General features: G+C 46.2%; 1 protein-coding gene across 4 annotated transcripts in view; it reads left to right on the top strand.

Annotated features, from left to right (window-relative positions):
* The window catches only part of PLA2G6 (phospholipase A2 group VI), a 66,920-nt gene that overhangs the window by 20,391 nt on the left and 19,330 nt on the right, over positions 1–27,199 (top strand). For 3 of the 4 annotated variants that reach the window (XM_083156468.1, XM_083156469.1, XM_083156470.1), the window contains exons 7-13: positions 11,376–11,558; positions 11,930–12,038; positions 12,630–12,764; positions 13,653–13,743; positions 16,061–16,224; positions 24,896–25,046; positions 26,891–27,027. In XM_083156468.1, coding sequence (XP_083012594.1) covers positions 11,376–11,558; positions 11,930–12,038; positions 12,630–12,764; positions 13,653–13,743; positions 16,061–16,224; positions 24,896–25,046; positions 26,891–27,027 — 970 coding nt within the window. The remainder of the gene's footprint in view (positions 1–11,375; positions 11,559–11,929; positions 12,039–12,629; positions 12,765–13,652; positions 13,744–16,060; positions 16,225–24,895; positions 25,047–26,890; positions 27,028–27,199) is intronic. The other variant, XM_083156471.1, reaches the window with a different exon arrangement.

Raw genomic sequence — 27,199 nt, 5'->3', positions numbered from 1 at the left:
GGCGGTTCGTAACATATTAAACATTCATGACATGCCGGCAGCTCCTAAAAATAAGACGCCTTTGTTTAAGCGTAAAAAATCGGTTAGAACTGAGGGGTAGATTTATTATAGCGGCGCCTATCGCGCCGCTATAGCAGTTCTAGCTTCGCCTCATTAGCGAGGCGAAGCAGGAGGGGACACCGACAAGATCTATTAAGATCTTGCCGCCGGAGTGGGGGAGCGCTAACTCCCCCCTCCGGCGATGTCCCTCCTGGAGACAGCGCATCAGTTAATACTGATGCGCCGTCTCCTCCCCCCCGGCCGGCTCACTGCGCATGCGTGGGATCTCGCTAGTCTCGCGAGATCCCAGCGCTGCTCAGCGCCAGCAGCAGGGACAGCGCTGTCCCTGCTGTTAGGTATAGGGCATCGCCGCCTGCAGCTGGCGAAGTTGACAGCTGCAGGCGGCGGAACGGTCAGCGATGCTGACCGTTCATAAATCTGGCAGGAGGCTGGGGTAAACGCTCGGCGGGTGTGATAGATCACTGCTATAGCGCACGGGGATAGCGCAGATTCCCCTGATCGCCTAGTAATAAATCTACCCCAGAATTCCCACCATCTGAGGATTTTAATGAGTTACGCCAAGAAGCATGGAAAACTCCTAGCAGGAGGTTTGCAGTCCCTAAAAAATTAGCCTCCTTTTATCCTCTGCAGGGCACAGAATGCACTAAGTGGGAAGTGCTGCCTTCTGTTGATGCTCATGTCGCACACTTAGTCCGTGCGTCCACATTACCAATTCCATCTGCATCTTCTTTAAAAGATGCTACCGACAGAAAACTAGAAACTAGTCTTAAGACCATTTTTTCCCTCTCAGTAGCAGTTACTAGGCCAGCGTTAGCAATAGCTTGGGTTGCCCTGGCTATTGACGCTTGGGCCAAGGCTTTAGAAAACATTAATGCTTCTGAAGAACAGCTGTCTTATGTCATGGACATTAAACATGCTGCTGCCTACCTGAGTGAGGCGGCTGCTGATGTTATACAATTAGCTTCTAAGGCATCTGCTACATCAATTGTAGCACGGCGAACACTCTGGTTACGCTCTTGGAAAGCGGACACCAATTCCAAGAAAGCACTAGAAGACTTACCTTTCGCTGGAGAGCTTCTATTTGGCACAGAGTTAGATAAAATTGTGGCTACCATAGCGGCCTCTAAGTCTGCATTCTTGCCTTCTGCTACTATACTTAAAGCGCACCAGTCCTTTCGGCCCTTCCGTATGCAGGGAAAAGCCAAGGGACAATCGTTTCCAAGGCAACAAGCACCTAATAAAGGTTCCAAATCAAAGCCAAAACAATCTTGGGCAGCTCGGTGTCCGCCGCAGAAGCCTGCAGATAAAGCCTCAGCCTGAAGCTGCGGGCCCCACCTTGGGGGCTTTCAAGGTAGGAGGCCGTCTACTTCAATTTGCAAATGTTTGGTGCCAATCCACCACAGATGCATGGGTACTAGACATTGTCTCTCAAGGGTATCCATAATCCTGGCCTTGGAGCCTGGGGATTTTATGGTCTCTCTAGATCTACAAGATGCCTACCTGCATGTCCCTATAGCGCCGGCTCATCAACAGTTTCTTCGGTTTGCTATTATGCACAACCATTTTTAGTTCCAGGCTCTACGATTTGGCCTCCCTACAGCACCGAGAGTGCTCGGTTCACAAGTTATGGCAGTTATGGCAGCTCAACTTTGCCGCCAGGGCATTCGAATAATGGCTTATTTAGACAACCTGCTCATTCTAGCTCAGTCCCCAGAAACATTGCTCCTTCATCTTCAAACTACTATCACCTTTCTACAGGATCATGGTTGGGTGATCAATCTCAAAAAATCGTCTCTACATCCTTGTCAACGGATGCTGCATCTCGGAGCTTTGTTAGATGCCAGGGTACAGAAGATTTTTCTACCCCCGGACGAAATTGCCAAAGTTCAACAGCGAATTCGGCTGTTGTTAAGCAAGCCACGAGTGTCAGTGTACTCAGCAATGCAGGTTCTAGGGTCCATGGTATCGACATTCGATATGGTGGAATATGCTCCGTTCCACTCTCGCCCTCTTCAGCGCCTCATACTATCCAAGTGGAAGGGACAACAACATTTGATAAAAATTCAAACAATTGTCCTAACACCAGCAGTTCGGAAAAACCTGTTGTGGTGGCTACACCCGGCCATTCTCGACAAGGGTCACCTGTTCTGGCTTTCCAATTGGAAACTTCACACCACGGATGCAAGTCTCCGCGGATGGGGAGCAGTGACGGGTCAGCATACCTTTCAGGGCCGTTGGACACAGGAGGAAAGCACCCTACCAATCAACGTGTTAGAACTTCGGGCTGTTCTCAAAGCTCTCATGTTGGCACAAAAATATCTGCAAGACTTTCCAGTACAAATTCAGTCAGACAACGCCACCGCGGTGGCCTACTTAAATCACCAAGGCGGAACTCTCAGTCTAAGGGCGATGGCAGAGGTCACGCACATACTGCATTGGGCCGAGCTACATCATCCAGCCATCTCTGCGATATTCATCCCAGGAGTCCTCAACTGGGAAGCAGACTTCCTCAGCAGGAACGACGTTCATGCCGGGGAATGGGCTCTTCATCAGCAAGTCTTTCAGCTGTTGGTGAACAAATGGGGTCTACCAGACGTAGACCTCATGGCCTCACGGCACAACACAAAGCTACCCACATTTGTAGCAAGGACAAGAGACCCACTAGCGACATTTGTCGACGCTCTGGCGATACAGTGGACCTTTCGCTTGCCATACCTTTTCCCTCCATTCTCCCTAATACCAAGAGTTCTGCGCAAGTTCAAACAGGAAGGAGGACTACTAATTCTCATTGCACCAGCATGGCCCAGGCGCCATTGGTACGCAGATCTACTGACACTTGCAGTAGAAGATCCGTGTCCACTACCTCTATGGCCGGACTTACTATCTCAGGGGCCCTGTCTACACCCAGATCTAGCTCGACTCTCTTTGACGGCATGGCTCTTGAGTCATCCGTCCTAGCTGCTAAAGGTTTCTCTCCTGCAGTGGTTCAAACCTTAATTAAGGCAAGAAAACCAGTTTCTTCTCGCATATATTATAGAGTATGGCATGCATACTTTCAGTGGTGCACTGCTCATGCCTATAATAATCAAGTGTTCAAAGTGTCCAGAGTTCTAGAGTTTCTTCAGTCTGGCTTTGATTTAGGCTTACGTTTAGCCTCTCTTAAAGTTTAAGTGTCAGCTTTGTCTGTCTGGTTTCAACGAAAAATTGCTTGTTTACCAGATATACGCACTTTCATGCAGGCAGTACTGCGCATTCAACCTCCGTTTGTCCCTCCTGTTGCTCCATGGGATCTCAATGTAGTTCTAAAAGCATTGCAAGGTCCTCCGTTTGAGCCTTTGCAGAGCATGGATATTAAATGGTTAACTGTTAAGACATTGGGCGGTATTCAATGTGAATACCTGCGAGGTGCAGCGAATCCTTTTTAGGATTCGCTGCACATTCGCCACGTTCCGGAGCCAGCGGGCTCCGGTATTCAACGTGTCAGGGGCTCGCTGCCCCTGACAGGCGAATATGAGCTCCTGCGGCGAATGCCGCAGGGAGCCTGAGCAGGGTGCCAGGCAGAGAGATGGAAGTCTCTCTGCCTGCCCCTGAACGTTTGTGGGGGGCAGGTGGGCTCCCCGGGTGCCAGGCAGCACAGGCTGCCCCCCGGGGGTGCCAGCAGGGGAGTGTATATTCACTATACCCGATCGTAACGATCGGGTGCAGTGAATATATGAATATGTAATGAGCGGCTCGGCTCCGGCGCCCCCTGCTGGCTGCTGTGTAAAAAAAAAAAATATTTTTTTTTTAAATTAAATATATCTTCATGTGCTTACAGCACATGAATAAAAGTAGCATGCCCCTCCTCAGAATAAAATTCCTGATATTTTTACACCAAAGGTAAAAAACAAAACGCTTTATTTTAAAAGTTCACATTCCACTTCTCCATAAAAAGATAGCGATTGCTACTCGGTGAATCACGGCTAAAAAAACCTTCAAATGTATTCACCATGTGGTCATTGAATAGGGTGATTCACCGTTTTTGTCAAAATTCGCCAAACAGCATAAAAACATGGCGAATCAGGCTCATTGAATACCGCCCACTGTTTCTTCTAGCTATTGCTTCAGCACGTAGAGTTTCTGATCTAAGTGCTCTATCATGCCGGTCACCCTTTTTGATTTTTCATCATAATAGGGCGGTCTTGCGAAAAAATGGATATCTTCCTAAAGTGGTGTCACCTCAATGAGGAAATTGTTGTTCCAGCCTTTCTCTCATCCAGCATCTCTCCTGGAGAAGCCTCTTTGGATGTGGTACGGGCTCTCAAAATTTATGTAGAGCGCACAAAGTCTATTAGACGTACAGATACTCTGTTCGTACTTTTTGGTTTCCACAAGCGCGGATGGCCAGCTACAAAACAAACGCTGGCTCGATGGCTTCGCATGACAATCTCTGAAGCCTATTCAAAGGCAAAGATTCCAATTCCAAATTCCATTTTGGCCCATTCTACAAGATCAGTAGGGCCATCATGGGCAGCACATCGTGGAGCGTCAGCAGAACAACTCTGCAAAGCTGCCACCTGGTCATCAATCAATACCTTCCTTAAGTTTTATGCTTTTGATGCCTTTGCTTCTCAGGATGCTTCCTTTGGGCGCAGAGTTCTTCTCTCGACTCAGGGGGTTCCCTCCCTTAAATAACTGCTTTGGGACATCCCCAATGTGACTCCTGTGGAGCACTGTGGACTCTGCAGAGGAAATACGGAGTTATGGTAGACTTACCATGGTTAACTCCTTTTCCTCGAAGTCCACAGTGTCCACAGGACGCCCACCCTGAACGCACCTGGCCTTTTGGGTTCACTTATTCTCAATTGTACATTTCCTGTCTGTGTGTGAGAATGTGTTCTTGAATCATTCGGTCTTCCTTCTGCATTTCCGGCTCCTGCCTTTGGCTTACTTACAAAACTAGATGCCTGAGGTCAGGGGGCGGGGTGTGTGGAGGGTGGACCGGAGCATCCTGGGACTAAAAGTTTAACTGTTGGTGCTCCGGACACAACCTACCAGCAACCCCAATGTGACTCCTGTGGACACTGTGGACTTCGAGGAAAAGGAGTTAACCATGGTAAGTCTACCATAACTCCGTATATATAATTCCTTCTTTCTAAAAAGGGAAAATACAGTATATATATTTTTTTAGATATATATTACTATGCATATACAGCCCAGAGATACCCAACACATAATACACAGGGGAGGGGCGAGAAGGTGCTTATTTCCAATAATAGAGGTGTTCCTGATAAACTTGTAACACAGCAGCTCCTCACACCTCAGCATTTTACCATGAACATGGTCCCAAGCTGCCGCTGCTGCAGCAGCCCCAGTTCCAAATGGGATATGGCCATTAGGTCGATCTTATCAAGGTCGACATGCATTGGGTTGCTCGAAAGCATAAAATGTGATGGGACCCAGAAACAGTTGAGTAGGACCCCAACTTTATAAAGTTAAGGATACCCGGGCCCCGCATATTTTTTTCACTGAGCGCAATTACTTATTTTAATAATGCATGCAATGCACAATGCACAATAATAATGCATACAATGCACAATTTTGGTTTCTTGTATTGTAGACATTTTGTCATGTTTTATATAGAGCACTTTAGTGTGGTTTCCGTGGTTTTTTTTTTTTGGGGGGGGGGGGGGGGTGTTTGTAAAGAATTTATTTAAGCGCCACCAGAAGGCTGTTTCCTTCATACCTAATGTGAATACAGGAATTTGTCTAAATATCTAAAATTACTATATAATTACTGTTACCTAGCTTATCTGTTTCCATTATCTTTATTTTTTGAAATATTTATTTTACTGAGAAATCCTTTGAAGATGGATCTTGCTCAACAAGTTTTTGAAACGCCTGTATTTCCTCACTATTACAATAGTCTAAAAATAGAATAGTTTACAATGTTTAGGCCTTACGTGACATTATTGGAACTATTACTAAAATGATACTGTAAGCCAGGTGTAATATCCTTGTAATGATTGCATATTTTTTCAGTAGTCTATATCCCCCAGCAACCATTTTATAACCTAGGAAAGTACCTTCATCTCCCATAGTTATATACACAATACCTCCGTTTTTTGTCAAGCTGGAGGTGAGATAAGCACATTGAAAATTCACAATTTCCATAACTTCACAATACAAAAAACATTATTACCTTATCACTTTGCTGTAATTTTTTATTAGTGGGAGTTTTACAATCCTTGTTTTCAATAAGTTTTTTTTCTTTTTTTTATTCTGGCTTGTATGCGATTGAAGATACTCGCAGTAATTATCTCACATGTGTGTCTGTGTCAGAAGGCAGTCTTAAGGAGGCCATACACGCTCCGTTTTGCGGCGGCTCCGCTTTGTACTGTGCGATGCGCGTTCCCGTGCATTTCATAGTACAGAACAAAAAGTATGTGCTGCACATACTTTTTGTACTAGATTTACATCGTATTGGATCGCATTGCATACACATGGCATGTGATCCCATACGATGTGTACTTTAAAAGTACAAAACGGACCGGCAAAACAGAGCGTATATAGCTGCCCTTACAGTCCTCCTCTGCAGCAGCCTGTGCTTGGTCCAGTCCAGTATGTTCCCGGTCCCTGCCAGCAACCTTCAAGCCTGTCTGCTGCAGAATAGCCCCGCCTGTGTCTGCTCTTTACCATCATTCAGATAAGTCAGGTGGCACCCCTCTGCAGGTTTTTCAATCTTTATCCTTGTCATCTTCTGCATTGTTGCAATTACCAGCACAGGAGGGTTTGCCAGACCCCAGGGTTAGCGGCAGCCTGTCCCTGTGCTGGTCACAGGGTTTTGTTGTGTATTTCTATTTTTTCAAACTGAGCTCAGTAACACTATGGGTGTAGTAGTGAAAACAGCTTCAAATTTGTTTTGAAATCTTTTGTCAAAAAACAAAACTAGAATAATTGCCTCAGTTCCTGCTGAAGCCTGCTGAAAAATAGCCCTGGTGTAGAGGAAGAAGATAGTGTTGTCTTTTACGATGGTGAGACTGTTGTACACCACCGCACGGAGGTAGAGCGAGATATTATGGTAATTGGAATGGGTATGGTGAGGGTTTCTTCAGATTTGAGAAAGCCAGAATTTGCTTGAAGTGGTCAGAGGATAAGGATATGTTGACGAGTTGTACAGTGTTGCTAAGAGGTCAGGTGTAAAGAATGAGAGGAGAATAAAGGTTAATCTCAAGTGGCATAGGAGGAAGGTTGACAGTGAGGTAAGAGCCATGGGATGTAATTTTTTGATGAAATCCATTTTGGAGGAAAAGAGATGAAGTAAAGGAATTGAAGATAGCAGAGGGGCAGTGAAGAATGGATGACTCGCAAGAGGATTGCCTTGAAGAAGGATTCTGAGTAGAAAACAAGAGATTGGAGTTCTAGGATGACAGAATTAGTGGAACAAGCTGGCAAAAGAGTATAACTGCCTCTGGAGGCATTCAAACAGACTAGTAGCCATGGAAATCATTTTGGTGTTGTCCCTTCCATTTAAGTGTATGTATTTGTGGTTGATGTTTTACATGCCTTTGTTGTTAAGGTTCATTTGGGGTACTGAGGCTTAGTATACTATACATCAATGTTCTCAAAACTGGTCCTCAAGTCACCCTATTTACTAAATTGCAGGTTTATAGAAATGGAGGTGTTGCATATAGCAACCAATCAGATTACACTTATCATTTTTTGGGGGCAGCACGGATGGTGTAATAGTTAGCATTACTGCCTAACAGCACTGAGGTCATGGGTTTAATTGTGGGGAGTTTGTATATTCTCCCCGTGCTTGCGTGGGTTTACTCCGGGTACTCTGGTTTCCTCCCACAATCCAAAAATACACTGGTAGGCTAATTGGCTCCAAACAAATTTAACCCTAGAATGTCTGTGTGTGCATGTACATGTGGTATGGAATATAGAATGTAAGCTCCACTGGGGCAGGGACTGATGTGAATGTTCAAATATTCTCTGAAAGCGCTGCGGAATATGTGTGCGATGTATAAGAAACTGTTTCAAAATAATAAAAAAATGAATTTATCTAGCGCCTTCTATAAAAAAAATAGCTCTAATCTAATTAGTTGCTTTGTGCAACATATCACTTCTATAAACCCAATTTTTTATAAAAAAAATAGTGATTGAGACCCACTGATGGTTTTAAGGATATCCACGCTTAAGCATATATTAGATAGATAGATAGATAGAGGGATATATTTAACAACAAATAATATTTTTGTAAAAGGTGGAACTGATTGGCTGGTGCACCATTTATCATTAACAAGGATATCCCTAGTTAAATCCACCCCATAGATCTCAAAATAATGTGAGTTTTGTAGTTCTTGGTGAATTAGAAAAAGTTATATCTATTGTTTGGTTAATTATCACTTAATCATAACTCAATTTCTAGAATTTATATTACTAGCTTATTGAAATTAATTAACAGGTCAATTACGGCGAAATACAGCGGTTGGGCCGAATGTAACGTGGTGCAAGTCTGGCAACCATGCTGGATGCCGGGAAACTCAGTTTTGTTTAAAAGGGGCAGTCATTTACAAGGCAAAAACAAAACCTTGTAAATACCCCAAAAACGAGTGACCTCTCGTAAGGCCCCCTATTTCGCACCGCATAGCGGGCCTGATTCAGACTTGATCGCTGATGTCTAAAATCGCAATCAGTTCCATTATCGAATGACTGTGCATGCGTACGGATCTTTCCGCACATGCGCAAGCCAAAATAGCAACTAAAATAGCAAAAATATCTCATCGAAATCCCCTCGCAATTTGGCTGACAGGAAGTTGATATTTGGAGGTGGACACCTGCCATTACCAGAAAGTATTCGAAAAAACCTTGGCCTACCCATGTGTTTTATGGGAGGGTGTTTCTGGGTCAGACTTTATCACATTTTGCACAGACTGGAAATATCATTTGATGTTTCATGACTGGTTGTGTGGCCGGATACTAGATAGCGATATTTTCACAATTCACCCGCTGATTTACATAGGGCGGGGTTTCTTCTTCCTGTCTGTGCAGCTGCTAACTACTTGCAGTCATCTTCTCCTTTTCAGGTGACCGATTAGGTCTGAATCAAGCCATACATCCGGCCCATTATCTTACTTGTAGTAGACTGTAGGATATGGCCCTCACTCAGGTTGGCTCGGTAAGCTGCGAACACTTACCGAACCTCTCAGATGCCGCCCGACGAATCTCTGCCCCCCCACTTCCGAATCCCCTCGGTACCATGCGAGGGGATGTGTATGATAATACATCCCCCCGCTTGCCTTCGCTAGCAGGAGAAATCATATGATGGTCGCCGACCATCAAATGATTTCTCCTGCCTTCGTAAATAGAAGTCGGTGAAAACTGACTTTTATTTGCATGCACCTGGACAAAGATGGGGCATCCTGTGATGTCAGCGCCCGCCCCTGGCCTATCCTGCGTATCCATGGGAATGCCCAAAGTTCTCATGGGGACGCCCATAAACCGCTGGGCATTCCCATGGTCCAGTGCTGTGTCGTTCCCGGCCCGCCCTTCCCGCAAAAAATGGCCCTGTGAGAATGTAACTCACCGAAGTAGTTTTTTGCCGGGATCTGCACATGCGCAAATACACGCTCGCGCATGCGCAGACCCCCAAACATCGGAACGGGATTGAATTCGCCCCGTTCCGAGTGAACCTGAATCATGGCCAATATTTTAAGCAAAAATCATTAGAAAATATTTTTTCAATATAGCGCTTTTTAGTAATTTAGGGGTAAATATGTGAGGCTTGGAGAAGCGGTATCTTTTCCCATAAAGAACGTTATGTGCAGGTAATAATGCTCCAGCCAATCAGTTCCAAACTGTCAATTTACATATTGTAGCTGATTGGCTGGCTCAAAATATCACCTGCACATAACGTTCTTTATGGGGATGGATAGCACTTCTCCAAGCTGCATACATTTACCCCTCAGTTGTTGTTATTATATAGGAAAAATATCTATGATTTTTTAATGATTACATTACCCACGGTAGCACCTTCCAACCATTGTAATTGCAAGTTACATACATTGGATGTATTTTATTTTGTTCCATTCTAATAACCAGTTTGGAGATGAGATATTGTGATGTTAATTTATAAATGGTTTCTTTCCAGTGCGGAAGGTATAGCACAGTTACTAATAGACATGCCAGAGATACCTATCTGTAATAAAGCTGCTCCTACTGTATCTCCATCCATTGCTTCTAGTATACCTTACCTAATATTTAAATTAAATGTCAGTGTTGGCAGGAGCTCCATTGACCCTCCGCTCCAGTGACCCTCGGCTCATGTGATCATTCAGCGCCATGTCCTTAATTCTGGCATGTCCTGCTTTGTGATTATGTCATGGAAAGTTTCAAAGCACAGGGCACTGGGAGTTCACATTCTGATACTCATAAATATTTATCCTGTCTTCAAAATGGGCAACTTCACATATTATGTAAAAAATAAATAAAAACCTGTTCAGCTAATTCACAATCTCCAAAGCTTTTCCTGTGTCGGTGGAATGTTCACTCTTGGTTAATTCAGTTTAACTAGTTCTCCAAATAGGAAATGATCGAATCCAAAGAAGAACATGCAGATTATACACATTCCAATCTCCTGGCCCAAACACAATACAGCCACTAAACTTCAGGGTCACAAAATAATCTGGTTTTGCCTTGAAAGTTATTGCCATAAATCTAGAGGTTGTATCTTTTAACATTGCGCTAGGACACCAGTAAAACACAGCCTGTTAGATTTGGAACACAGAATGGAAGTTAAGGTGCATACACACTGTACAATTTTTTGACCAATTTCGGCCATTCTGAATGAAATTGGTCAAAATCTCTGTGTGAATGCGACGAATGATGATACCCATACCCGCCAGTTATTCGTCAAGGTTGTACATCAACTGTGCATGCAGCTCAATTTGGATATCTTTCAAAAATAGCCTATAAACTGTAGCTAGATCTTTCGTCTTTCGTCCAGGACACTGAGTTCAAGGGAAACTGGTCAAAAAAATTGTACAGTGTGTATGCACCTTAAGACGGACTGTTGATGTAAAACAATGGGGCATGCAGCACCCATGGCTTGTCCAGTGACCATACTTATACAGAGCTCCCCTGGAGCTGGGTGAGCGAGAATTCAGCTCAGGTTGCATATACCATATTCACTGTCATGAGTACAAGAAATATATTTTCTGCATAGGAAAATCACTGTATACCTTTTCTATGTATACAGTACATGTTCTGTTTTCCAGTAAAACCCTAGATTACAATGGTCACAAATGAGGTTTGTTTCTCTTTTTCTGCAGATGTCTCTACTGTTGCTCGAGCGTGGTAGCAATGTGAATTCTTACAGCAGAACATCCGAGACCCCGTTACACATTATGGTGAAGAGAGACCGGTTTGATTGCGCTATGGTGCTCTTGACACATGGAGCAGACCCCAATTCTAAGGGTGAGCATGGCAACACACCTCTACACCTTGCAATGAAGGTAAGACATACATTTAATACCTTATTTATTAAAAGTTTCTGATGTCACCTGCAATGCACAGGATTGCAGGGCAAATTTGTTCTCAAAATTGGGTAAAATCAAGTCTGAATTAGCCACTAAATTTCATTACAAAGGGAAAGAAACATCAACATATGAGGATGCATTCTTTCATTTAACTTAAGATAATTAAAAAAACAATTGCATTTAAAAATGTACCAATATAAGTCTCTCCCTCTCTTTTCATTAAAAAAGATTTGTTTTCATATATTCAAGAACTTTTATATACCAAAAGTATGTTTTACTATATATATATTTTCAAAATGGTTTCTTAGTTATAATAAACCTAATTTGGATTATTGTTTATTCCACAGAAGGATCACCTGGAAATTATCAAGGCTCTTATGGTGTTTGGGGCCAATGTAGAACAGCCCAATGACTTTGGGGAGACACCGGGACTCATGGCAGCCAGATCCAGCAAAGGTGGTAACCCTAATAAGCGCTGAGATTTTGTGGGTATATTAGCTAGGTAACATTGGTGGATAGAAGCTGATTTGATCTATCTGTGAATAATTACTTTGGGGCATCAGTGAGCATCAGCATCCCCCTTTTCTTGATATCCATGGGTACACGGAGTATAATAATTTTAATAATAAATATGAGTTGCGGAACACAGTGTATCCATTATTATCAGCAGTTCTTCCTTCCTAACGAAGTTATTACTAGTCCTCCACACACAGAATCAATGCTACAACAGATATTGCCTATCACAGGGGTTCTCAAACTCAGTCCTCAGTTTTCCAGGTCACCCGGCAGGTGCACAGGTGCATTCGTTACTCATTGACACATTTTAAAAGATCCACAGGTCGAGCTAATTATTTCACTTGTGATTTTGTGAGGAGCGCTGCAAAACATGCACTGTTTGGGTCCTGAGGACTGAGTTTGAGAACCGGTGGCCTTTTGTATTCTTTAGTTCATTGTCAAACAATTGCCATAAAGCTGTTCTCACATACAGGTGCAGCAGTTGGATCCACAAACATATGATTTTTGTATTTTCCCATCCTCCATTTAAAGGATCCAATCGCAAGGTGCTACTCGGCATGCTTTGTAATGTAGGAGCAGAGCGCTGTTTTCCCCCTGACACCCAGCTTCCAGCAGCTGCCTCCTCCCCCAGTACTGCACGCCCCGTGGACCAAACTAGAGGCATAGGTAACCTGCTTTGCCTCCTGCAAACACAGATCTTTTACTCTTCACTCATCTCATTGCTGGGAACTCAGTACCTATTTTTTCACCTAACCTAATACTACCACATGATAGGTCATTATACCTAATAATTCCTAATGTTGAGAACATGACACCAATCCATTGCATTGTTATTAATGTTTCCATTATTTATTTGGTCCTGAGCTCCCAAGAGTGATGATGATTCCACTGACCGGCGTTTTCTCTGACTATCCCTTGTCTCTTTGCAGACTTACCTATGCAAACCTTTGCTGTCCTTTTTTTTTCCCTTCCAGGTGTTTCTTCTCTGTTCTTCAACCTTTGATGTGGGAAGCATCTCTTTCTGTGCACACATGTTCCTTCTCATGAGCTGTACATGTACAGAGATCTGCCTGTTGATGTGATCTGTACAGGCAGTGCTCTATACACCACACCTGGATGTGTACAATGTATTTTAGTGACTTCCATCACCAGTCTGGACATGGATGGACTGGCGCAAGCAGTAATGTAGAATTAAGCCATTTAAAATGCCATTATAGTAGCCATATATATATTGCTTTTAGTCCAGATCCTGTATAAAATAATTGTTCAAAGAAATATATATACTATGGACTACTTCTAGAGTCTTGGGGCCTGAGCTCACGGATTGCTCTGCCTTAGAAGACTTGTGTTTATGAAGTAGAATTACATCCAATGTGGGCTTCAGAGAGATGCTTACAATTGTTCTTAGGATTGTGAATGGACATGTGAGCACTGTTTCACCTATTCGCTAACGATTTTTGGTTCCTTTTCTCCATCTGTCTCACTTTTTCTTTGCTTGGGATTGCTTTTCTACCTCTGGAATGCTAAAAAGATTATCATGTAATTCTCCCTCAGGCTTCCAGGACTTGATCTATGTTTCCACCGGTCTGAGCAGTATGCTGGTGTCACAGGACACTGTGGACTTCACAGGAGATGGTCTACGAGTGTGAGTGACTCATCCGCACAGAGGGATAACGGGTTCTAAGCAATATGGTTGTATATGGAAAACACCATTAAAATTCACAAAGCTTGAGGCCTTTTTTATAGGACATAGTTTTGTGGTCTGCTACCTAGGAGCTATTTCTACTGATACAATTACACAAGTGTGTCTAATGAATGTTGAGGTGAAGATATCAATGCTATCTTCCCCACTGCTTCCCCGCTTTAATGGACTCTCCACTTTAAATATCTGGGAGTCTGGGTTACACCAGAGGTCACGGAATAAATAGCCCAAAATCTAGACCCAGTTACAGCAAATCTTCAGAGGAAAATTCATGTTTGGAAGAAACTTCCCCTTACCATGACTGGCAGAATTAATCTCCTTAAAATGGTAATACAGCCCAAATATCTTTACCTCCTACAGCATTCCCCCACCTATATTCCAAGAAAAGTCTTCACTAAGATAAACAGTATATTATCTACATTTGTCTGGGGTGGTAGGACCCCTAGAATGGCCTTAAGAACTCTAATGCGAGCCAACGGTGATGGCGGTCTCAGCCTGCCCGACCTCCCTATGTACAATTTAGCTGCTCAGTTAATGCACATATCTAATTGGGTGCAGGGATGGGATAGTCCTACTTTTTCAGGCTTTTTTGCTGAGAGGGTGGGCCCTACGCTGTCCCCCTGCATTTTCCCTTAGCTGGTACTGCACGTGGGGGTCTCCCATATACACTCGGGCAGACCTTGACTGTATGGAAACAGTCCCATTCTTATTTTACATGGAAAGACATTGATGATGATACCCCTCTATGGTCTAATGCATGGGTCCTCAAACTGCGGCCCTCCAGATGTTGTGAAACTACAAATCCCAGCATGCCTTGCCACAGTTTTGCTATAAGGGAGTGTTAAAACTGTGGCAAGGCATGCTGGGATTTGTAGTTTCACAACATCTGGAGGGCCGCAGTTTGAGGACCCATGGTCTAATGCTACATGTAAGGAACTTCTACCCCTTTCGGAGGATAACATATGGTTGAAAGCAGGGCATACTTCGGTTGCACAATTATATACAGATAATACCCTTAAATCCTTCCAACAGTTGTGCGATGAGTTTCACATCTTTAATAAGATTTTTTTTCGATATTTCCAGTTGCGTCACGCGACACATACACAATTCGGTGGGACTACTCCACCTATCTCGCCCTCCCCGATTAAAAAAAAAACTGATCATGAACTTGGGTCAGTCTAAGCAGATTTCCAGTATATATGCTACACTTATTTCAAATGTATCATCTCATAATCTAGATACACTAAGGCTCAAGTGGGATCTGACATCGGTATCATAGATCAGACTCAATGGGCGCAGATACTGGGCTCGATGAGGTTTACTACCCCTGTATTAAATACCAACAAGTATTGTATTACATTCTCCATCAGTCTTATCGTACACCCATGACTCAACAGAGCAGGTCTGTGACCGGATACTAAATGCCCTAGATGTGGAACAAGCTGTGCGGACTTCTGGCATATGCTGTGGACGTGCCCCGCTATACTTGCTTTTTGGGGGAAGGTTTGGGCGGACATGGTTCTGACGGAGCCTACTCTTCCGCCTATGTCGCCTGCCATTTATATGTTTGGCCTCGACATTGAGGAATTCCATTCCCTTATATTCTACAAATACGTCCTGTGCATCGCCACTCTAGCTATAGTAATTATTGCACGCAACTGGTTTGCTGTAACTTCCCCTAGTAAACATAATTGGAGAGCACTGGTTAATGATGTTTCAGGGCATGAGAAATTCGTGCATCAGGTACGATGCGCCCTTATACACTACCATGCCAAATGGGACAGATGGAACAACTCCGTTCTGGCAAACAGTTTGCCCACATGGCGATTCCAAAGGGCTTCGTTAATACAATGATATGCATTTTTCTATATTTCGACATGTCCATATCATTGTTATTGTTATAGCCCTATAACTGCTGGGTTACTCAAACAATCGCATTTTGATTAATATATATATATATATATATATATATATATATATATATATATATATATATATATATATTGTACAGAAAACAATGCAAAGGTACATATATACTGTATATGGCGTATGCAAAATAGAGACGCACGTTAATGTTTGTATACTGTATTGTTTCTTCTATGTTACACGCATATATAAAAAATAAAAAATTACATAATTAAAAAAAGGAAGTATAAACTCCTGTTAAATACAAATAAAAACTGCAATTGATATCCTAAACTCTTAATACAGAAACCTATAAAATACAATAGTGCTGATTGACTATCCCCCATACTTGCAGACGAGACCGTCTTCTATGCTTGGATGGTGGTGGAATCCGTGGATTGGTCCTTATTCAGTTGCTTATTGCCCTAGAAAAAACAGCAGGCCGTCCTATAAGGGAGCTATTTGATTGGGTCTCTGGAACCAGCACGGGAGGTATCTTGGCACTAGCCATAGTGCATGGTAAGTTAAGACTGCTTTGCTTTTTCTGTTTTTGTGTTTTCTAGCCCTCTTTACCAGGGGCTTTGTTTACGACCTCCCCAATACGAATGGTCTGGCCCACTCTGCAACCCCTTATTTGTCAGTGTCTTTTAAGCACCCATGGGAGCTAGGCTTCTTAGTTTTAGTTTTTATTTGCATATATTTTCTTTATTTTTACCATAGGAGATGTGACCAGCGGCATGGGTTGCTAGAGGTATGGTTTTTATATGATCCCCAAGTGCATACGTAGGTGAATACCCATATTCACATAGAGTGAAAGCAGTAAATGAACTTCAGTCCACATAATTATATGAATTTATTTTCTTTTAAAGGGTGAATTTCCAGTGAGGAATATCACTATATAACACTCATTCATTCCATAATAATTACATAATAAAAATACAGTAAAAGTAATACTCCACTACAAATATCAGTACAGGTTGAGTATCCCGTGTCCAAAATGCTCGGGACCAGGACAATTTTGGATAAAGAATTATTTCGTATTTTGGATTATTTTAATATTTCAATGATGTACCGTATATACTCGAGTATAAGTCAACCCGACTATAAGCCGAGGCACCCAATTTTTACAACAAAAAAACTGGGAAAACTTATTGACTCAAGTGGGACCCTCACTCGAGTATAAGCCGAGGGGGGCTTTTTCAGCATAAGAAATGTTCTGAAAAAGTAGGCTTATACTCAGGTATATATGGTATATTTCCTTCATGCCATTGGTGGACACTGGGACAGTGGGAAGGGGGCGGAGCCATGGCGACAGGCACCAAGTAGCTAACACTTTAGTGGTGCAGCCCAGGCCCCTCCTTCCCCACACTCCATCCTAGGTCAGTTTTTTCTTGGTGCCTAGGAGCACAGGCACGTTTTTTAGTAGCTGCTGCAGTTTTCTGCAGCGTTTTTTTTAAAAAGTTTTTTTTTTTTACACTTGCGGTGAGCAAGCCGGGTGGACCACCCAGGCTGCTCACCTGCTCCGGAGCCAGCTCGTCGTGAACTGCCACGGACCTGCAGGCGGGGTCCCAGCACAGAGGGACCGTGCGCCACGGAGCAGGTAAGCCGCACTTCCCCCCCTCCCTCCCCACAGCACGCAGCGGTATCGCGGCTGGGGGAGACGCGAGACAGAGACGCTTCCCGATGGAAGCTTGACTCTGTCCCGCAACGGTGACCGCGAGACGCTCTGTCTCGCAGCGGCGTCTGGATAGTAGACGCCGGAGGGAGGGAACCCAGCGCACGTAGCCGCCGGGGGTGGGTGCGCTCCCGGCGGTTTCCTGGCGGTGACACTCGGTCCCCACAGGGGAAACCGAGGCCACTAGACCACCAGGGCTATTGTTGTAGCGGTGGGGGCCGCCATATTTTTCTCAGCCCTGGCAAGGTTCCAGGAGGGGGGGGAGGTCCCTCACCTCCTCCCCGCCCAATCCCCGGCAGGGAGCCTCTATATGAGTTCCCGCCGGGGACTGCCAGCGTCCTGTCCTAATGGAGGCTTGACTCTGTCACACATCGGTGCAGAGGAGCAGCAGAAAAGCAGCTTTTGTGTGGACTCTGTGGCACCCTTCCTTCCCCGGTCTCCAGTCGGGTCAGGTTGTACTACATTGACACTGCACCCTTGAGGTGTTCAGTGCTGTGTTTTCACACCCCTCTTTTTATAGGGGTTTTCTGTGCAAATCTCTCTATTCACTCTGTCTTGTATTGAAGTGGGATAGAGCATAGCCATGACTTCTAAGTCAGGCTCAAAGTCCGCAGGACCCTCGCGGTCAGGGGACGCTCCTGCCCTGAGGGCCTTTAAGTGTGTTAGGTGCAAGGAGAATTTTTCTTCCACCTCGACAGACCATGGGGGTGTGTGTACACGCTGTAATGGTGGGGACTCTGTGGATTCGGCCCCGTCACAGGCATCCCATTCCGGGGAACCGGGTTGGGCGCAGGCCCTGACGGCAGCCATGAGGGACCTTGCTGGACAGCTAGCCGCTTCCCGTTCACACCCTCAGCCCCCACCAGTGTTGAGTCAGCCTTCACAGGCGACTCTTCCACCAGCTCAACCGGCTCCGCTCACGCAGTCCCAGCCTCAGTTGCTGACGCTGGCGCCTGAGCCAGTTTGGGTACAGGGCCTTTCTTCCTCAGTGCAGGGACTGGTTCAGGTTTCTTCCTCTCTACAGAACCTGCTGGGTGCCGCTAGCAAGCGCAAGAACCCCAGAGCCCGCACCCAGAGAGCTGACTCTACGGGGACGGATACTTCAGAGGACGACCAGGCGGACACAGATGACCCTGTTGACCTGGATGACCCGGACGACCCTGACGAGGAGGCTACATCCCAGGACGAGGTTATGACCCAGTCCAGGGTAGATGCGCTGGTGAAGGCGGTCCGCTCTTGCGTAAACATACAGGAGCCAGACCAACCCCCTGCGGAGGAGGCACCCTCTTTTAAGCGCAAGAAGAAGGATCCGGCTGTGTTCCCATCTTCAACGCAGCTGGAGGGAGACCTGGCAAAGGCCTGGTCTGCTCCTAATAAGAAATTTACAATTTCTAAAAGGATGGTTTCTTCTTATCCCTTTCCGGCAGACGGGCGCACGAAATGGGAACGCCCGCCTCAGGTGGATTCCCACATAGCCCGGCTGGTAAAGGCTACTACCTTGCCTATTCCCACTGTGGCGGCTCTAAAGGACCCCACGGATAGAAAGATGGAACATGTCTTTAAATCTATCTTTACTCATGCGGGTACGCTTAATAGGCCAGCTTTGGCCTCGGCCTGGGTGGCTAGGGCGGTAGGCAAATGGGCAGATATGTTGACGGAGAACATTACGTCAGGCATACGCAGGTCGGAGCTGCTTTCTCTGGTGGACCATATCAGAGAAGCCTCCATGTATTTGGGCGAGGCGGCCCTGGACACGGCTACGTTAGCCTCTAGGATCTCGGCGTCTTCGGTTGCAGCCAGAAGAGCCTTGTGGCTCCGCACTTGGAATGCGGATGCAGAGTCCAAAAAGGCCCTGGAGGCCCTTCCTTTTGTGGGCGATATGCTTTTCGGTCCGGAGCTGGACAAAATTGTGACTACGGTAGCCACTTCCAAGACAGCCTTCCTCCCGTCGGCACCCTCTAAGCCGAAGCAGTCATTTCGTTCCTTTCGGCCGCAGGGAAAGCCGAGGGGACAATCTTCAACAAGAAGCCGTCCTCCCAGGAGGGAGTCGTTTGGTAAGAGCAGACAGTCCCAGTCTGGCAAACGTCAGCCTCCTAAGGCCCCGGAGAAGGCCTCCCAATGACTCGGGGACCCCTCAGGTCGACTCCCTGCCGGTGGGGGCTCGCCTCCTCCATTTTGCCAACAGATGGAGGGAGACGACATCGGACAATTGGATTTTGAGTATAGTGTCGGAAGGATACTATCTCTCCTTCAACAGGCGTCCGCCGACCCGATTCTTTATCACGGGGCGCCCGGCCTGTCCTCTGAAGGCGGAGGCTCTCAACACCTCCGTTCAGACTCTTCTCCAGTCTCGGGTGATAGAAGTGGTTCCTCCTCAGCAGAGGGGCCACGGCTATTACTCCAATTTATTCCTGATCGGGAAGCCGGATGGTTCATTCCGACCAATCCTGAATCTCAAGGATCTCAATTGTTACTTGAACATTCCGCGGTTTCGCATGGAGTCCCTCCGGTCCATTATACAGGCAATGGAGCCGGGGGATTTCATGGTATCTCTGGACATCAGAGATGCATACCTGCATGTTCCGATACATCCGGATCACCGCAAGTACCTCCGGTTTGCAACCAAGGATCTTCATGTCCAATTTCGGGCTCTACCCTTCGGAATCTCTACAGCACCAAGAGTCTTTACGAAGGTGATGGGAGTTATGGCAGCCTTCCTTCACCTCCAGGGAGTGCGGATTCTGCCTTATCTGGACGACCTTCTGATTTTGGGACAGTCCAGAGAACTACTCCTGCAACATCTAGGCATTACGCTGGACCTGCTCCAGGCTCACGGTTGGCTAGTGAACTGGCGCAAGTCCAGCCTGGAACCCTCCCAGGAGATGATACATCTGGGAGCGCGTCTGGATTCCCAGGCCCAGAGGGTCTATCTTCCAGACAAGAAGCGGCTGGCTTTGCAGGCCCTCTTACGAGGGTTTCTCAAGCACAGGAGAGTCTCTCTTCATCTATGTATGAAGATTTTGGGCAAGATGGTCTCGTGCTTCGAGATGGTGGAATTTGCCCAATTTCACTCTCGTCCGTTGCAACACCAGATCCTCAAGTATTGGAACCGTTCACCACAGGCTCTGAAGAGGCAGGAGATAGTACTCTCTCAGGAGGTTCGACTATCGTTGCTCTGGTGGCTCAAGCCACGTCACCTGTCCATGGGACGGCCCTTCCTAGTCTCCGACTGGGTACTCTTGACGACAGATGCCAGCCTCAGGGGCTGGGGAGCGGTGGTGGAGGACCGATCCTACCAGGGAGTTTGGTCCCACCAGGAGTCGGGGTTGCCGATCAATATTCTAGAGCTCAGGGCGATCTACTTAGCCCTTCTCCAGGCGGCCCCCCTGATTTGCTCTCGTGCAGTCAAGGTACAGACAGACAACGCCACGGCGGTGGCATACATCAATCACCAGGGGGGAACTCGGAGCAGAGCAGCTTTTCTGGAGGTACAGCCAATTCTTCGTTGGGCAGAACGTCACCTCTTGGCATTGTCGGCAGTGTACATTCCCGGCGTCGAAAACTGGGAAGCAGACTTTCTGAGCCGCCAAGAGATCCACTCCAGGGAATGGTCTCTTCATCCAGAGGTGTTTCACTCTCTAACCCTCCGTTGGGGGAGGCCTCAGATAGATCTCCTGGCATCCCGGTGGAATCACAAGTTGCCTTGCTACGGGTCCAGGACTCGGGATCCAGGCGCATTTCTGGTCGACGCTCTGTCGGCACCTTGGCCGTTCGATCTGGTGTACGCCTTCCCGCCGGTGGCTCTTCTTCCTCGGTTCCTAAGAAGACTCAAGCGGGAACGGGTAAGGGTAATCCTGGTGGCCCCAAACTGGCCACGCAGGGCCTGGTATGCCGATCTCCGGCTCATGGCGGAGGAACCTCAGTGGCGGTTACCTCTCCGGCCAGACCTTCTGTCTCAGGGACCCTGTCAACATCCCAACCTAGCTCGTCTCGATTTGACGGCCTGGCTCTTGAGAGGGAGATCTTAAGAGACAGGGGGTTCTCAGATTCGGTGATAAGAACCATGATAGCGGCCAGGAAGCCGTCTTCAGCAAGAGTCTACTACAGAATCTGGAGTTCTTTCTTTCGCTGGTGTGAAGAGCACGAGAAGAATCCAAGGAGGTTCTCGTTGCCCAAGGTTTTGGCCTTCTTGCAGTCGGGAGTGGATTTGGGCCTTCAACATTCCACTTTGAAGGTTCAGGTCTCGGCGCTCTCGGTTCTGTTTCAGAGGCGCATTGCGACAAGACCGGAGGTTCGCACTTTCCTCCAAGGGGTCATGCACGTGACTCCTCCCTTTCGGAGTCCCGTAGTCCCGTGGGATCTGCCTTTGGTTCTGAGAGCTCTTCAGGTGGCTCCGTTTGAGCCTCTGGAGTCAGTGGAGTTGCGTTGGCTTTCATGGAAGGTGTGTTTCCTTCTGGCAATTGCGTCAGCTAGGCGGGTCTCGGATTTGACCGCTCTATCTTGCAAGCCACCGTTTTTGGTTTTCCACCAAGATCGGGCAGTCCTCCGTACCAGGTTGGGTTACCTGCCAAAAGTGGTATCCAGGTTTCACGTAAACCAAGAAATCGTGGTTCCTGCTTTCCAGGATTCAAGAAGTGGAGGGGCTCTTGATGTGGTTCGGGCCCTTCGCATCTATGTGGATAGGACCAGGGAGATTAGAAGAACAGAAGCTTTGTTTGTTCTTTATGATCATCAGAAGCGGGGTTGGCCCGCATCTAAACAGTCCATTGCCAGGTGGTTGCGGCTTACGGTTCAGCAGGCATACCTCCTGGCGAATAGGCCGGCGCCAGCAGGGCTCACGGCCCATTCCACTCGCTCGGTAGGATCATCGTGGGCTGCGGCTTCCGGAGTCTCCGCAGAGCAGCTGTGCCGCGCAGCCACATGGTCTTCCATGCACACTTTTATACGCCACTACAGGTTTGATACTTTCACCGAGGTCGACTCTGCGTTCGTCCGTGGCGTTCTTTCTGCAGCTCAGGAGCGTTCCCTCCCGTGAGGGGACAGCGGTGGGACGTCCCACTGTCCCAGTGGCCACCAATGGCATGAAGGAAATAAGGGGATTTTTGTCCTTACCTGGAAAATCCTTATTTCTGAATCCTTTGGTGGACACTGGGCGCCCGCCCAGACGCCCCTGATCGGCGGATGGGTTGGTTTTAGGGAATGCTCTTGTTCATGGTAATACAAGATCTCTCTTTTTCTTTCTTTCATTCTCTCCTTTCCTGTGCTCCTAAGTCCGGTGGTAGTCTAAACTGACCTAGGATGGAGTGTGGGGAAGGAGGGGCCTGGGCTGCACCACTAAAGTGTTAGCTACTTGGTGCCTGTCGCCATGGCTCCGCCCCCTTCCCACTGTCCCAGTGTCCACCAAAGGATTCAAAAATAAGGATTTTCCAGGTAAGGACAAAAATCCCCTTTTTGAAGTATCTTGCATTTATGCTGTATAAACACATCAACCACATAAAATACACACAAATATATTTTATTTGTTCAAAAAACAAGGTTTCAAAACATGAAACAAAATTTGTGTACTATCTCAGATATTGAATTTGAATGCTAAGCAATCATTTTCTTGTACATATATAGTGCCAGTTACATATCATGTCATCAGTAGTGCTGTTACATATCATGTCCCCAGTAGTGCCAGTTACATATCATGTCATCAGTAGTGCTGTTACATATCATGCCCCTTAGTAGTGCCAGTTACATATCATGTCATCAGTAGTGCTGTTACATATCATGTCCCCAGTAGTGCCAGTTACATATCATGTCCCCAGTAGTGCTGTTACATATCATGTCCCCAGTAGTGCCAGTTACATATCATGTCATCAGTAGTGCTGTTACATATCATGTCCTCAGTGGTGCCAGTTACATATCATGTCATCAGTAGTGCTGTTACATATCATGTCCCCAGTAGTGCCAGTTACATATCATGCCATCAGTAGTGCTGTTACATATCATGTCCTCAGTGGTGCCAGTTACATATCATGTCATCAGTAGTGCTGTTACATATCATGTCCTCAGTGGTGCCAGTTACATATCATGTCATCAGTAGTGCTGTTACATATCATGCCATCAGTAGTGCTGTTACATATCATGTCCCCAGTAGTGCCAGTTACATATCATGTCATCAGTAGTGCTGTTACAGATGTCCCCAGTGAGTTTTTAGCCCCCCAATTTTTTTTTTGTCACTTTCTGGAGTGTATGGTTTTTGGAATAATTCGGATAAAGGATATTCGGATACGGGATACTCAACCTGTATATATGTTTATATGTTGCCATTGCTTCTAAACATTTTGTTGCCTCCAAATTCTGCGATCCTGTGCCCTATCACAGTCACAAAATGCTATGGAAGTTCTAAGTTAGGCACGATGGAAACTTGTGTATATATATATCAAGGGTTTCAACAAGGAACGGAAGGGAGACTTTCTTCAGAGGAAGAGGGGCAACAGAACACGAGGACGTGCACGGACACTGGCGGGAATTAGGTTCAGGGGAAACATTACTTCACAGAGACAGTAGAACAATTTAAACATGCTTGCACGGGCTGCAGGAGAGATATGTCGGAACACAGCCAAACCAGTCAGGCTTGGCTAAGATTGCATGAAATATATGCAAAAGGACCACATACCGGATCTATCGCATGCAATCCTCCTGCCCGGGAAGATCCCAGGCAGCACAGGGGGGATCTCCTGCAACTTCTCTGAGGGGAGAAGTCGCACAAGTGTATGGCCAGCTCAAGGAGCAAATATGGTTGAGGTTACCAAAAATATAAAAAGAGACTAGATGGGCCAAGATCTGCTGTCAGATTCTTTGGTTCTATGTTATGTTAATCATCTTAATGTATATATGTCCCAGTGTATTCTAATATATGTTAATATAATTAATACAAACATGCTGATTGAACTGGTATGTTTTCTGTATAACATGGAGAGACTCAGATATGGGGGTTTACTGTAGACCCACATTTTCTGTGTTATCTGCTGCACAGGAGGCTAAGTCCGGCAATGATAGCACAGGCCTGCCTTTCACATAGGTTCACTCTTGCTACGAAAGTCTTTCATATCCATTTATAACTGTGTGATTTCCATATATAAATACTGTTCTGGTTATGAGAGTCTGAAGTACCTAACCATATACTATGGCAAGAAGTCTTTGTAAAGCCCCGTACACATGAGGCGACTGCTGCCTCTGTGCTAAGGGACAGGCTTAAGCAGGATCGCGTGGCACAAGCCATGCACTCCGCAATGCTGTTTGCTGAGCGGAGTTTTGCCTATTATTTATAGGCAGATCCCTGCTATCTAGCAGGAAAGACCGCGCAAGCACTGTTTTTCCCTGCGGGCCATAGAAATGCGTGGTCGCCCGGGTTTATATACACGGAGCGATCAGTGCTCCATTTCTAAGCGATCTAGTCAGAAATCACCCTGTCTGTATACCCCTTAAGGCATTTTCCTGTACTAAATTTTTGCCTTTTCCCATCAGGAAAGCCTATGGAGTACCTGCGCTGTTTGTACTTCCGTATGAAGAATGAGGTTTTCCGTGGCTCAAGACCATATGAGTCTGGACCTCTAGAGGACTTCCTGAAAAGGGAATTTGGGGAACAAACAAAGATGACAGATGTGAAGTACCCCAAGTAAGTATGCAGTATTTTTTTTTTCTTTGTGAAACGCTTTATTGAATAGATCACAGGGAGCTACAATAACCATAAAACAGTGGTACTGAAGCTGGCTGGGCTGACAGGGATTGCTGGGGGGTGGGTGGGGACGGGAACAGTTTTCGCTTATATCAAAAGATCTCCCGCGCTTAGCCTGAAATGGCAGCAGCAGACCTCACCACAGCGGCTGCCAATGGGGCAACAAGACGTGCAGGTGTCGGCGCACATCGGTGTGCTGTCTTACAGATACAGATTGCTTACAGCAGTAATTCCTCAAGACTATCAGCTAGGACCTGGGATGCAGAAGTATATATTCGGTACTTGTTTCCTAGCACGGCCACACCGATGTTGATCGGGTCGGTCGCATCGCATGCGATGCGATGGTCCCGATTTTTACATTGATTGAAATGTCAATAGGGTCCCTGGGACCGTATTTTACATTGGATTCAATGTAAAAGTCTCCCCAGACCCCAATTTTAAACCCCTCAACGGCACCCCACGATTGACGCCAACCCGAAGCGTGGCGAGCGGCGGTGGTACGCGTCCTCCGACCTTTTCATACCCCTACTATCCACGTCGGCGTGGAGTTGAGAATATAAAGTGTGGCGAGCCCGAAGCGTGGCGAGCGCACGCGTATAACTTCACAGGTATACGCGTCCCCTCGCGGGGCTCGCTGCGCTCGCCACGCTTCGGGCTCGGTGGCTCGCTGCGCTCGCCACACTTTATATTCTCAACTCCACGCCGACGTGGATAGTAGGGCTATGGACCGACGCGATGGACCCGATTTTGCCTTTGCCGGCAAAATGGACCTGATTTCAAAGGAAATCGGGTCCATCGGGGGTGATCGTGTACCTTAAGTTAAGGTACACGATTACCCCCGATTGTGGCCGTGCTAGGAAACAAGTACCATATATTCTGTCCATGATGGAAGGGGAATTTTCTGCAGTATCCTTATTAGTATTGCTGTTCTTAGGGGCCTAATTCAGACTGGATTACAAAACTAATTTTTTTATCTAATGGACAAAACCATGGGCACTGCAGGTGCAGCAAATGTAATATGTGCAGAGAGAGTTTTGTCCATAAGAGAAAAAAAAAGGTACTTGTGTATTATCTGGGTGCCCGATATTTTCATCGGGTCGGAAAAATCGTATCGCATGCAACCAAATCGCATGCGATGCGATGGACGTGATTTTTCCATAGCAATCCATGTTAAATGGTCCCAAATGGTGCCTGAGACCATTAGGGTCAATGTGAAATGCCCCCCCATTGTTTGTATGCCGCCTCATTGTTAACGCCACCCCACCATCATCGCCAACCCGAAAGCGTGGCGAGCCTGCGATGGGCGGCGGTACGCGTCCTCCGACCTTTTCATACCCCCAGTATCCACGTCGGCGTGGAGTTAATTTTATATAGTGTGGCGAGCGCAGCGAGCCACCGAGCCCGAAGCGTAGCGAGCATTACTTCACTGGTGGGGTGGCGTTAACAATGAGGGGGCATACAAACAATGGGGGGACCTGGGAGGCATTTCACATTGACCCTAATGGTCTCAGGGACCATTTGGGAAAATTTAACATTGATTCCTATGGAAAATTGCGTCAATCGCATCACATGCCTTAAGTTAAGGCATGCAATTAACAATATCGGGCGCCCAGATAATACACAAGTACCAAAATAATGTGCTTTCCAATCCAGTCTGAATTAGGCCCATATTCTATGGACAGTGAGGGATTCCTTCCCTTTACTTTGGGGAGGCTTGCTTCCCTTTCCAAATTCCCTGCCTTTTATTCACTCTGCCTTTTTCCTCACACCTTTCTTATTCCCAGGGTGATGGTGACTGGAACAATGTCAGATAGGCACCCAGCTGAGCTACATCTGTTCCGGAACTATGATCCCCCTGAAACGGGCAGAGATCCGACATTCAAAAGGCTTGCCTCATTCCGTCCGGTAACTAGACCAGAAGGTAAAAGCACACATTACTACTATAGAGAACTGCGTAAGTCTGACCCCTGTCAGAAATATCCAGCAAGCATGTGTGAAATACTCTGTATGAAAGTTCATCTAACCAATTATTAGATTACATATTCAACCATGGGCCAAGAAGTTCCACATGTAAATCAAGTGAGTATACACAT

Source organism: Crinia signifera, chromosome 8, assembly GCF_055691185.1.
Source record: "Crinia signifera chromosome 8, ASM5569118v1, whole genome shotgun sequence".
Taxonomy (NCBI): Eukaryota; Metazoa; Chordata; class Amphibia; order Anura; family Myobatrachidae; genus Crinia; species Crinia signifera.
Note: the sequence above shows the minus strand (reverse complement) of the source record. Positions and strands in the feature narration are given on the sequence as shown.